The 13,226-nt window shown below is 29.6% G+C and overlaps 1 protein-coding gene across 1 annotated transcript; it reads right to left on the reverse strand.

Annotated features, from left to right (window-relative positions):
• Positions 1–995: 995 nt before the first annotated feature.
• LOC146924258 (transcription factor bHLH93-like) lies at positions 996–3,392 on the reverse strand. Its single transcript, XM_085709252.1, has 4 exons — positions 3,190–3,392; positions 2,483–2,611; positions 1,714–1,884; positions 996–1,267 (listed from the first exon to the last, which is right to left on the reverse strand). The coding sequence occupies exons 1-4, from the start codon at positions 3,337–3,339 to the stop codon at positions 1,172–1,174; spliced, it is 546 nt and encodes a 181-aa protein (XP_085565378.1). The 5' UTR covers positions 3,340–3,392; the 3' UTR covers positions 996–1,171.
• Between the last annotated feature and the right edge of the window lie 9,834 nt (positions 3,393–13,226).

A 13,226-nucleotide genomic window follows, 5' to 3' on the forward strand; every position in this document is an offset into this window, starting at 1 on the left:
CATTGGACTATATATGTTCTATATTCAACTTTTAAACTTGATTTTGAGATAGTAGTTGACGAGGACTAACCCTACATGAAGGCTAAGAAGCTTCAAGACCTAGGAGTGGTAGGGTAATTTTACTAGATATAAGGTTGAGAAAGGCACAATTCAAGTAAATCATTAACTTTCACTTTCTTAGCCTTAAGGCCTATGACAAGATTTGTCTACATCATTTATCAAAAAAAAAAAAAAAGATTTGTCTACACCATACTAATGTATTGGTCATATAGCTTAAGACTTACTTTTTATATTGGGATGTGATAATCATACTTTTAATTATGAATTAAGTTTCAATTGTGTGTTTAAGTACTTGGTAACTTGAGCACCATGTTATTAGATGTGTGTAACATTGACACCATGTCATTTTTTTTATACTAGCTAGAATGTATTTCCTTTGTATGGCATTTAAACCTGTTTGTGTGAGACTAAAGAAGGTTTCTAACTCTTTGGAGAAGGAAAAGTTTCGATGAGTTGGACTCTAAACTCAAAGTTCAATAAGCATTAAGAAAAGTGTTTACGGATCATCCATCAAAAAGGTTCTCATATTGACAATGGGAGAATCAAGAAGCACATTTTTTTTTTGTCAAGCAAGAAGCACATTTTTATGTGTATATATATGGATATTATGTGTATGCTGGCTCCACACATAAATTTCATCAAACACATCATGCATCTACTCACTAACATGTCTCCTGAGTTTTGACCATTTAGGGTCCGTTTGTTATAGCTTTTTTTAAAATAGATTTTGGTAGTGTAATGTATTTTTGTTATAATTTTTTTAACAAAGAAATTTTCAAGGCAAGCTTCAAATGAAAAATCTGTTTGAATAGTTTATCTTAAAATGTCATTCTAAATATTTCATCATTTGGTCTATTTGAGTAAATTTCAAAAAAATCTATTTTCAAAAATACAAAGGAAAATCCATTTTTTTAAAATCTAAAACAAACGGACCCTTACTACCGGCATATATTTTCATTAAAATTGGCAGAACTTGAAGATTTGGAAGCTAGCTATCTTACACAAAAGCTTGATTCCTTAAACCAACAAAATAAAGCTTGATAAAAAATGATAAGAAAAATAATAATAAATATGGATAACACAATACATATAAATAGATATTGGTTGCAATTTACACTTGATCGGAACTTTCACTCCAATTTTTTATTGCTTGTCCCACGGCTTGTTTCACAGCTTGTGCATCAATAGTCTCACCTTGTTCTTCATTCTACATAAGCCACAAAAACTTTCCGTCATTCTCATGCATGATGGGAAATAAAATGCAAGATATTATTCGTTATTGATGAACTTAGCTGGCTTCTATACCCAGTAGACAATTAAATGAAGACTATATATTATTATTAGGGTTAAGATTAGGCACCATGTATATGAATTGCATGACCAATATCAATGATTCAATGTACAGCAACTCGGTCCCTTTTCTCGAGAACCCCAAATGAGTAACGTTTTTATATAAAGGGACAAAACATGTGACACAAAAATATTGACAAGTGAAGGAAAAAGATAGAGAGATTAATGATACGTATGTTGAACTTATAACATGAAAATTTAATTGATATGCAGCAAAAATGTAACTATTTTTTACACTATCAAATAATTGTTCTCTTGTACAGACAATTTTCTCTTGTTGATCACTATATGTATATATCTTACCTCTCCTCCAACAGCTTGGAAGCAAAAATTGTCTGTACAAGAAACCCTAGCTTCCAGCACAGTAAGCCTCATCTCTTCAATGGCTTCAAGTATTGAAACAAGCATACCTTGGCTGCTTTTTGCAGAAAAAACGTTTATAAGAAATCCCTTTTCTAGGGTTTCCACTGTAACCTGCACAAGTCCATCCATAAAATCCATTTCAAATTTCATACTTGCAAGATCTTCGAACACACATTGACTTGATGATCAACATACATAGTATGTATATATATATATATATATATATATATATATATATATATATATATATATATATATATATATATATTTATATGAGAAATTGTTTACAATAACTGGAAATTAAAGATCCCAAGAAAAAAAAAGTGAATTAATTCTGCTGCAAGTTATTTAGGGTCAAGACTTTTTTTTAGGATAGATAGACAAGGATGGTCTCTTTGAATTGTTTTATTGGAGTTTAATTACCTACTAACATTACACTTGTGAGATTGTTAATATCGCGAGCTAATGGAAACGTATGCCATGTTTAATTGTTTATAAGTTGTTTTCAGCTCATTTTCATAAGCCCTTCAAGACGGTTAACGAAAACAGCTTATAATTTAGATGAATAAACAATTTGTTCAATAAGCGATTAACCAAATTGTTTATCCAAAAGCAGTCAAATTCTGATCGAGTACTTTTACTTTCTTAATAAAAAATATTTGCTCTATAAAAAATTATATAAATGGGCTCATGTACTTTTCTCAATTACCATAGGCAAGTTGGGATTGTGGACACTTGAACTTTCTGCAGAAGCTATTTCTTCATTCAGTCGTTCTACCTTTTCCTTTAGATTTTCAATATACTTTGATGCATCGATTACGATCGAGGTATCATTTAGCTGCAACCAAACCATGCATAAAAACCATAAGAAGAAAGTATTAGAAAATTATTAATATACCATATCAAATAAGCTCCACATAGCTGATAAGAATATAGGATAAGGATACACATACACTACTATGGTTAGTTAATTAACAAGATAAATGATATCAAATTAGAGACTTATCAATCACTTATATTATTTTTTTCGATGAAAAATCTATCACTATATATCTTTGATATCAAGTTTTTATAATCAATAGCTTGAGTTTTGAACCTAGATATGTATGTGGATGAGAGCATAAAAGTATAGGCAGTGGACGATGCAGAAAGAATGAATTAATAAGGAATTAAGAAAGAAGATATATATAGAACTTGAAAGATTCAAATTCAAACAACTAATAAAAAAATAGCAAACTTGGAAACATTAATTCCAATAATAAAAATGGACCCAAATCAGGAACAAGAGTATAGCAGAAGTGTGATGAATATTCTTTTATAGAATTGGGTGATTTCATTGAGAATATATTGATGGAGAGAAATCCAATGGAAAAAAAGAAAGAAAGATAAGAGATAGAAAATGCAGGGAATATTTACAGCATGAGAGTTAGTAACAGAACGAAGAAGTTGCAGCTTCTCATGCAGTGCTGCTCTCTTTTGCTCCCTAGAAACCATTTTTTTGTGTTTTCTCTTTCTATATCTCTCTCTTTTTCTTTTGCTACCAATTCTGATGAGTTCTGAGGCCATTTAAAAGGAAGAGTTATGAGCTTTCAAATCCATATGATCTCATGTGTTTTCTTCTCACATGACTGTCTTAGTTTATTCAAAGACAAATTCTATATAGATTTTTAGTTGAACTTACTAAAATACCCTTATGTTATATTTACTTTGGAATACTATGCTCATTTCAATTGCTATTTTACACTCAATCATATTGGACACCTCATATTTTCATACACTTATTTAACATCTCATTTTTTTTTTATATCTCTCTTCTTATCACATCATCAATCTAAAACATCACTTTCTCTTATCTTTATCTCTCTCAAGATGTACACACATTTAGGATGTCTAAGAAATTTTTCCTATTTTAATTTGGATATTTTTTTAAAGTATTAATTAAGTTTTTGATCCCTATATAAATATCATAACTTACTTTTAGTCCACTAAAAAATTTCAACAAGTTTAGTCATTCAAATGTTTTATGTCCCGATTTCTTGTCTTTGATTTTAAGTCAACTCATGTGCATCCTTCATATTTTTTATCGAATTTTTATAGAGATATTTATAGTATTATAAAAATCTCTCTAAGAAAATTATAATATTTTTTTAACTAAATATGAGTTAAATACGAATTATTATGCTCTACAAATGTAAAAAAATTATATTTAATTCATCCCTTGTTAAAAAAATTCAAATTTTTGCAAGAGAGATTTACATAATGTACTAAACAAGATTGCAAACACAAAATTCAAAATTTCAAAAGATACACATAAGTTAATTTAAAAGCAAGGACTCAAAGTCGTGACAGGAAACATTTGAATGAATAATGCTTACTAAAAAAATTTAGACGGACTAAAAACGAAATTTAAGATTTTTACAGTGACCAAAAATTTATTTAACCCTTTTTAAAATCAATGGTTGGATATTTTGCTCGAACAATCTATAACCTGAATTCGAGTTTGGATTCTCTCATGGGTATGTTATATATATACTTACAATTTGAAGATTAAATATCCTTATTTCTTTTTATTTTAACAAAATGTAGGGCGAAAAAATGATGTTTCAGTCCAAGATAAGGAAAACTTTCGAGCTCAAAGAATACTTAGAAAGAGATTTACATCTACCTCCTTCTAAAGACATTAACGAGGCTTGAACTCAATATCTCTCAGATTCAATACCTATCTTTTCAATTGAATACGACATGTAATCTCATTTACTTATAAAGTAGGGCAGACAATAGGAACAAGATATTGTTGATTTGATTAAATTAAATTTTTGAAGTATGCAAGGGTAAATTGGGGAAATGAAAAATATGACATTGCTGGCATACTAAGTTTTGAGGTGGAGGAAATAAAGGATTGAAGAGAGGAATCATAAACTCGTGATAGGGAAAATTACATTGAAAGAAGTGAAGGAGAAGCTAGCAACAAAAAAAATATATGTATGTATGTGAGTTTGGAATGGGTCCAAACACTCCTCACGGGGGATTTTTTAGGCTCTCCTCCACTCTTTGATCCTTTCTCGAATTTTTGTCACTTTTTTCCATTCTCTCTCCACACGTGCCATCTTATACTCTCATTCTCATCGTATCAGACACTAAACCTCATTTTCATTTTTCATTCCCACTTAATTGATAGCGAAATCAAATATGTGATATATTCACTTCACTTATTATAATTATTATACTTCTCTTTCGTACTATACATTTTCATTTTCATGTGAATTGTATGTGACTAGCTAGCTAGCACAATTGCTATTTGTATTGTTGTTTTCTTTGTAGGCACTCAGGGGTGGCTCTGATGGTAGGCGGGAGGGACGGCAGCTCAAGACATCATTCTTATATGGGGGTATTAAAATTATTATTTTTATGTAGTTAGTAATATATAGATATATTTCTTTTTAAATCGTTTTGATTAATTATATTAAAAATAAGTTTTTAAAAAATTTTTGATTATGAATGAATTTTTAGCAATAAAAAATGTAGAAAAAAAAACATTCAAATAATCAAAAAGACACACTCACCAAAAAAAAAAAATCAAAAAGACACAAGTTGTTAATTCACCTCGGGTACTAAAAATCTTAGGACCGGTCATGTAGTACCATACCATGCATTTCCACTAGACAAGTTAAATTACCGTCCATTAGTCCGGAACCGTATTATATCTATAGTTTTATATAATAAAAACATCATAATCTTGTAGATATTAATTTATTGATAAACATACTATTTGTGTTAAATTGTTTGTTTAAGAACATATACTGTGAAAATAATAGAATTCTAGCACGTAATTTTTTTTTATTAATATATAAGAAAATTTTATTGAAGCCAGTATAAAAGATGGATCAACACCAAGTCAAAAACGAATTCATGTATGTTACTTTTTGACAAGAATTAATGTACTATGTTTTTTTTATTAGAAATTCATTGTTGGTTACTCATATTTGAAAAAAGTTAGAGATGAAAGAATTAGAGAAGAATTTCATTTTTTTTCCGTTACTAATGTTATTTTATCTAAAAAATTACGATGGTGCATAATAGATTTGTAAAATAAAAAGTGAGTATAAGATATTATGTTTATGATATTTGCCTTGAATATTGTTCTTGGACACAAATTAATGATCCACTCACGTGTACCAAGTTTAAATCTCAACATTCTTGAGAGTGAGACTACATGGACCTCTTTATGGCCTGAATACATTCTAACACATGTATAACTCAATTATTCTCATTGCAACATAGACATAGTATCTTTTGAGTTTTCAAATTAATTATAGTCGTTTATTCAAAATATAAATTCAAGGACTATGTCTACACCTTGTCTCTTAGAATAAGGGGGAAAGACCATTGCAAAACCAACGTGATTGTATAGGTTTCTGTTTAAAGGGATAATAAATTACAAGCTCCATGAAACTAGGGGAAATAACCTTTATACACAAATCTTATCATTGTCAATTTAATGTGATATGTAATCTTGATTTAAGTTAAGTACGTCTAAAATGTCTCAATTCTAGATTAATTATAATTGTAGATAAATTAGTTATTTTATCTATGTATAATTCAAACCTTGTTAAAGCTTAGTGACTTTCCGTACCACATGAGTCTAATGCAAGTGGTTGCAGTGTAGAGTATGCGAGTGCCGTAAAATTCAAGGGTACCAATTTGAATTACTCCTAATTAAAAAAAACTAACATACATTCAGTTATAAAAATAACTAAATGGCTTGATGACTTGATCCCTGGTTCTAAGTCATATCAGTCTTTATAAATACTTACTGTCAATTTAGTTCCTATATAAATTTGAGTGTGAGAGACTATTTTAAAATTTTGATGTATTTAGGAATTACTGTAACTATTCATTACGCATTTAAGAATTACTAAAATGACTATTACCTTAGTTAAATGGTTTTGCTTTAAAAAAACAAAAGATATTGGTAACTCTCATACCCTCTATGGTGTTATTGGTAGGAAAAATAATGAAAGGAGTGGTGAGAAAAGGTGGGGAAGCACACTAATAAGTTCCAAATGTCACAATACTTACAGTGATTTGATACTTCCAATTTTACTAGTCAAATTCTTCACTTTTAAACTTATAAATCTTTGCTAACTCGGATTTAACATATGTAAATAAAGTCTGATCAAATATTGTTTCAACTATAATTCAAACTCGATTTCTCTTAAATAGTTCGTTTAAAGCTAGCTCAATTACTACTGAAATCCGATCACTTATTTTTTAGCGCTCAAATTCTGCCACCAAACATCACAACAAAGTACTCCGTGTCCATTAATTATTGGGAAACGATAAATACAGCGACAAACTGTATCAAAAAAATTTCAAGACAATGTATTTGCTAACACATTTCCTTAATTACACACTATTGTCTCCCTTGATTTCTGACAAATAACAAATTTAATTGGCTGAGACTTTTTTTTGATAAATTCTTGATAAAAACTCTCTAGATAAACAGCAATGCTCTTAATTATTTGATGCAACGATAATAATAGATTACTGTTAATTAATCAATCACTCACTGTTTATCTCTATAATTAATTACCTTATAATTTAGTCTATATGCATATAGGATATAGGATATATATATATATATATATATATATATATATATATATACACACACACACACACACACATACAAAACACGGATAATATATATATCGATCATATATCATATCATATAAATTGAAGAGCTGTTGATTCTTGTTGCTTCCGCCTTGAAGTATTGTCACCATTCCACAAGGACAAATAACGTACCCACCTATATTCACATGTGTGCCCATTAATCATCACAACAAAACAATATCCTCCATACACATATACTGCTCCTACCTTTGTCTCTTGCCTTCCATAAAAGCATTTGTTCCTCTGAACTCTCCAAGAGTTTTTTTGATTCCATTTACTAATTTCTTACATCAAGTTTTTCATTTTTGAACCCCAATTTTCCATTCACAACCTCGAACATAATGCTTTCTTGGACACTTCTATATGTTGTCTTACCGTGTATAATTCACATATCTATCTAGATTCCTCTATGTCATTCATTAATATTCCCGACCATGATTACTACTATTTGATTTGATTAGACATATTTCATTTAGCTAAAATTAATATACACACGCACATTTTCTACTTATAGGTTGTAGTCATATAGATGATTTCTAACTCAATTCAACTTTACAAATCTGACTTTGTAAAATGAAAATTGTCTTCGCTTATAAATCATATGGTCGCGCCTATTTTTGTATAATGTGGGGGCCTTTAGCAAATATATTGTCTCTTCTATGAATGATGCGTTGTTAAACCTCCATAGGTTGTCGACATAGAGTCTAATATTGGTGTATTTTATGATCCAAAAGTGGTATCATAGCTGATGATTCGACAAAGGATTCGATCGACTCATTGTATCAACAGTTTTAGTCGCAATAGTGGTCAGGTGGCGGGTTTTGGTTAGTGCGGTCAACGACAGTGCAAGTATTTGTGGTTGAAAAAGCTTCTGCTTGAGGGATAGCAAAATCAGATGAATGGTTGAGGAGGAGATTGTTGTGACAAGTGCAGTGTAAATTAGAAGTCTCATATTGCATAAAAAAGTGAATGTTGAGCAACATATAAGTGAGAGGACCCGTAAAATGATAGGTCTGTATAAAGGTATTAATTATAAATTATCGTATCCACAAACACTTGGTAGTTTCTTAATCATTCATAAATTTTTGTACTTTAAGATTATGTTAGCGAAAATATAAAGTTTTAAAGAGTTGTGTTGGGATTAGACATTGTTCAGTTCTCTCCAAAGTATCTTCTTAATCAATTATATAGTTTCAATGTTTCAACTATATCTTCACATGTCATTCATTGTACATATTTGTTTCAATTGTATCGATTTATTTGAAACATTCAAGTTTTTGCCTTGGCTCACAATTTTCTTTTCAATAAAAAAAGTGATGTTTTCTTTGCATTTTTTAAATCGTTGTTTATGAAAACAATCAAAATTATTTCAAACTGATCATTTGTTATAAAATAAAGAGAAATGTTGACATCCATTAGCATAGATATTCATTGTTAGAGATTCAACATTATAAAAATCACATTTATTTTTCAAAAAGATATCTCTCAAAAATAATTTTTAAGAGAAAATAGCTTTTCATTTTAAGCATTTTTTAAAATTTTATTATCCAAAAAAAATAGGTACCAAAAGGATGAAATATTTAAAATGACTTTTTATGATACACTATTCAAACCAATTTCTCATTTGAAGATTTTAAAAAAATATTTGTTAAAAGATTTTATACAAAAAAAAATCATTTAAAAAAACCATAAAAAGATTTTTTTAAAATGATAAATAAAATTTAATGGTCTATCCAAACTTTTTTTTTTCTGACAACGACCTTGCTTGTTGAGTGGTAGTGTCTTAGTCACAAATTGCACCCACTTACCCATTGGGTTTATAATGACACGAATGACGTATCTATAATCAAGAAAAAAAAAGGTAATAGTCAGTTTAGTCCCTGAATATGTAATGATTAGTCATTTTAGTCCTTCATTGTATCAAAATTTCAAAATAGTCCCTGATTGTGCATTATGTTAGTCAAAATAGTCCTTGAAACTAAAATAACATCTCAATGTTCACAACAACTCTTTGCATATAGGGACTAAAATGACAATAAACATGTACTTATAAGGACTAATATGACAATAAGTAAGTATATTGGAGGACTGATCTAACAATATTAATGAAATATTTTAATGTTAAGGACTATTTTGACTAACAAAATGCACAATCAGGGACTACTTTGAAGTTTTGACACATTGAAGGACTATTTTGACTATTCATTACAACTTCAAGGACCAGAGTGACTATTACCCAAAAAAAAAAATTTGATTGGTCACAATTATTTAAACATTTTATCTAGGCACACACATATTTGAGAAAAGAAAAAAAATTAAATAATATGTGTTTCTCAAATTATTAATTTATAGGGGCTTCTAACTTGCACCCACCTAAAAACAATAAGGTGCAAGTTAGCAAGCTACACCTACTAGTTATTTACCCAAAAACATATTTATAACCCCTGAAACCTGTATTAAGCAGAAGGGTAAATTTGTCATTATATTATTAATTAATTTAATAAAAACAATTTCACAATGGAGGACACGCGTCCTAGGTATAACAGGTTTTTCCCCAATTCATTCGCTTCTCTCCCCCTGCAATGGAAGCTCTGCAATCACCATCCTCCCACCACCGTCCTTTGATTCATCCCTCCTCCATCTCTAATCATCCTCAAAATCTGATCACAACACTCAACCTCTAGTACTCAATCAGTGTCGGACCACCATGGACAGTGACGGATCCAGAAATATTGACTTGCGGGGGCAAGATTTTATATGATAAATATTTATAGAAATTTTTTAGCAATGCAAAAATGATAGAATAATAACATAACAGAATACTTGAGATTATAAACATTGTACTATTATATATTAGAAAAATTAAAGACTCGTTAACATTTACAAATTAAAATTGATCTTTACTTGTCTTTATATTTAAAAAGTATTGTAGAAATTATTCAAAATTTCATTTCAAACGCATTTACATGTTTGATTTTATAAAATTCATGAGCGAAACTCTTTTTTTTATGATATAAATTTTTATCTAATGGGGGCAATCAATTAATTTAAGAGGGGGCAATCATTAAAACAGTAAAGACTTAACAAATATAACCGGAACATCAGTGGGGGCAGTTGCCCCCAATTTACATAACCTGGATCCGTGGCTGACCATGGATGCTGATACACGACGGCGTAGAGACGCTGCAATGGGAAGCGGCGGCACAAATCCGCCTCGCCGCAATGGAAAAGGCGTACGCGCAGTGAGCATGAGAGTTAACACGGACAGAGTTTCAACAGAATCAACAACGAATTCTTGATACGGATCCGGAGATCCGAATATGTGTGTGGTCCCCGAGATTCAAATGGGTTCGAGTTCGTCGAGTATGAATCTTACGGCGACTTTGGCGGCAGAGAGGCAACTACGGGGATCAGTGACAGAGGGGTAGGATGTTGTGGAGAGTATTGCTGTAACTGTAACGTTACAGGAAGAAACCTGTTTCATGTTAGAAACTTGTTTTATTTAAAAAATAACATAAAATGCAATTTACAAATTTATCCTTGCATTTAAAATTGGTTTAAATAGATGGTAGTTGGGTTTTTGGTAAATAAGTAGGTGTAGCTTGCTAACTTGCACCTTAGTGTTTTTAGGTGGGTGCAAGTTAGCGGCCCTCTAATTTATAATATGTATTTTTATATGTGTATCTAAATAATGTGTCAAAATATTTGTGATCATGCAAGACTTTCTCTTATAATCAGTATATCCTTACATTCTTAAATATAGATAGTAATTTAAGAGAAATGATATATGTACAATCATTTTGGTACAACTTTTGTACAACTTTCTCTTTTATACTCACATTATGTTTTTGAGAAATGATATTTTGACAACCACTTTTTGACAACTTTTAGACAACTTTCTCTCTCATACTCACATGATGTTGTTATCCTCTCTCTTCCTTTTTCTCTCTCCATTGTTTTTGACCAATAAGAAGTGAGAAAAATAAGGTTGTCAACAAAGTTGTCATCAAATGGATGTCAAAATATCATTACTCTATGTTTTTATCCTCTCTATTCCTTTATCTCTCTATTGTTTTTGACCAATAAGAAGAGAGAACAACAAAGTTGTCTCAAAGGTTGTACCAAAATGGTTGTCAAAATATCACTACTCAGTAATTTAAATACGGTGGGATCGATGCATCATTTCAATCAAAATCATGGGCTTATTCTCCTAAGCTTATCAAAAGAAAAAATCAATCAAAATCACGTAACATCATAATCATTCACAACAATCAATAATTAGTTGCATGGAAGAATAACTACTCCCTCCGTCCCGGAATATCTGAGTCAGTTTGGTTTTTCACACAGATTAAGAAAAATGTATAAATAAAGGGGAAAGTGAAATATATTGAATTGGGAATGATGAAAGTAGTACAATTAATTAGAGTTATATTGTATTGAGAATGATGAAAGTTGTATTGAAAATTGAAATGACTCAGTTATTTTAGGACACTTTTTTTTTAGTAAATGGGTCGGATATTCCGGGACGAAGAGAGTATGATTTATCAAAAGAAATATGAATTAATTAATTACCTATGAATTATAATAGTACGTAAGTACTAGGTAGAGAAATTTCACATTCAAAGCTATAAAAAAAATTATGATTAATTAAGTAAGGAGATTTTTTTTTAGGGAAAAATAAGAAGAATTTTTTTTTTTTGAAGTAATAAGAAGATTTTTTTTTGCACCCATAGAAAATGGCGGCCACATGTATCCATAAAGCAAAAATACAGAATGTTAATTAATTTAATAAATAATTAAATATAAAAATGAAGTGACATGTAATCATTGTAATGTATTATGTTTAACAAAACACTAGGGTATGAAATAGTTCAACATCAAATCATTCATAATTAATAAGGAATTGTTTCAAAGCTTATCTATGTTTACCAAAATGGAATGAGATGGTACCTCTTCTAAGTCTTGCTTTCAAATTTGAGTCGCAAATACTAACAATAACAATTTTAAAATTATAGCGAGTTTTATTACCATGAGGTTCTAATCCTTTTGAGATATTAATCTCCATATTGTATTGAGATTCAAAAAACCCAAAAGAAAATAATGAATAATGTGGTTTATACTTTTTTTGTATAACATTTTCACAAAGTAGACTATTCCATTGTTTGATCCGTAAATAAAAGGTTCGTTTAAAAAAAGTTACCGTTAGCGACGACAATTTATCTTCAATTCCTTTGGACTATATTTGTCTTCAACAAATATTTATTTAAAATCATGCAAATGAAATACTCGTAGGTCTTAGCTACAGCCTACATTGAGGGCAAGCATGGGCTTAACTACTTTATATAATATATGTCATCATTAAAACTACTGTATATGTTACCCAAAAAAAAAAAAACTGTATAGTATCAGATAAAATCCATTGTATATATATATATATATATATATATATATATATATATATATATATATATATATATATATAATTTTACATATTAGTTATTATATAATTTTACATATTAGTTATTCTAATTAGTTTTTATGTAACTTTCTCAATAAATTTTCAACACGATTTCATTTTTTTTAGAAAAAAAGATGCTTACAGCATTTCATTAATACTAATAGAGTCAATACAGTGAGGAACTTCATAATGAATAGTGGGACTAGATTGGAGAGTGGCTTCCTCTGCTAATAATAATAGAGTCAGTGCAATGGGGAATTTCTAGATATGTCCCTCCCTTCCCTATATTAGTTTGATGAGGTACATGAAGAATTTCATT

Source organism: Medicago sativa, chromosome 5 (assembly GCF_051527215.1).
Source record: "Medicago sativa cultivar Bolivia chromosome 5, Bolivia_mono, whole genome shotgun sequence".
In the NCBI taxonomy this organism is placed as follows: domain Eukaryota; kingdom Viridiplantae; phylum Streptophyta; class Magnoliopsida; order Fabales; family Fabaceae; genus Medicago; species Medicago sativa.